At 47.8% G+C, this 801-nt stretch overlaps 1 protein-coding gene across 1 annotated transcript in view; it reads left to right on the top strand.

Moving 5' to 3' along the window:
• Positions 1-322, top strand: part of LOC116379508 (dipeptidyl peptidase 2-like) — a 2,502-nt gene extending 2,180 nt beyond the window's left edge. The window contains exon 7 of the mRNA XM_031841463.1: positions 58-322. Within this exon, the coding sequence (XP_031697323.1) occupies positions 58-284 (227 nt within the window). The 3' untranslated portion in view covers positions 285-322. The remainder of the gene's footprint in view (positions 1-57) is intronic.
• The last annotated feature ends 479 nt before the right edge of the window (positions 323-801 follow it).

The raw sequence follows: 801 nt of genomic DNA, 5'->3' as shown, positions 1-801 counted from the left end.
TAGTGATGTAGTAACTCTTAATAAGGAAGCTCAACCCACTACTGTTGATGTTACCAGATTACAGTCGCATCCAGTCCGAGTTCTCGCTGTGCAAGCCTCCATCATCTGCTCAGGACATCCACCAGCTGAACGGGATGCTGAGGAACGCCTTCACTCTGCTGGCCATGCTGGATTACCCGTACAGCACTCACTTCATGGGGAGCATGCCCGCCAACCCTGTCAAGGTAACAGCAGAGCAGTCACACATCTGGTTAACAGCAGCACATCTGCCCATATATCTGTAACAAAACAAGTGAATATTAGAGCAGCGTATGTTTAAATGAGTGCAGATATACAGGACATTAGTCGTACTGGTCGATAAGTAACCACAACGTCACAGAGCACAATGAACATCAACTCATGTTTTATTGTCTGATTGATGAAAGTCTGAAACATTGGTATTGGTATTGCTCCAGAGTGTGGATGATGTTCTAGAGTTTATATTGTGTGTCTGGACGACTAACGCACTGAATGAACAGTAGTCTGGTATCAGACAGGCTTCAGTGGACATTGCTCTGGTCATCCTTGTTACTGCAGCACATTGTGACACATCGACTCAACGGGAGAGCTAGTTTACTCTAAAGGGAACGGTTCTCTGGACTCGTGATGTAGGAAACGGGCTGGTTTGCATTAATACGAGCGTGGGAAGTTGTTTCTGAGAGGCCTCTAGAGCAGAGCGCCCCCTAGCTGCCATCTGCTCACCACTGGCTGCTCTGTCTGTGTAGCAGCACTGAGCGAGCTCGTGCTTCAGCCAGGTACAGA

The sequence above is a fragment of the Anarrhichthys ocellatus genome, unplaced genomic scaffold (genome assembly GCF_004355925.1).
Source record: "Anarrhichthys ocellatus isolate YVR2014 unplaced genomic scaffold, GSC_Weel_1.0 scaffold4473, whole genome shotgun sequence".
Lineage (NCBI taxonomy): Eukaryota > Metazoa > Chordata > Actinopteri > Perciformes > Anarhichadidae > Anarrhichthys > Anarrhichthys ocellatus.
This window is presented reverse-complemented; position numbering and strand designations above follow the sequence as displayed.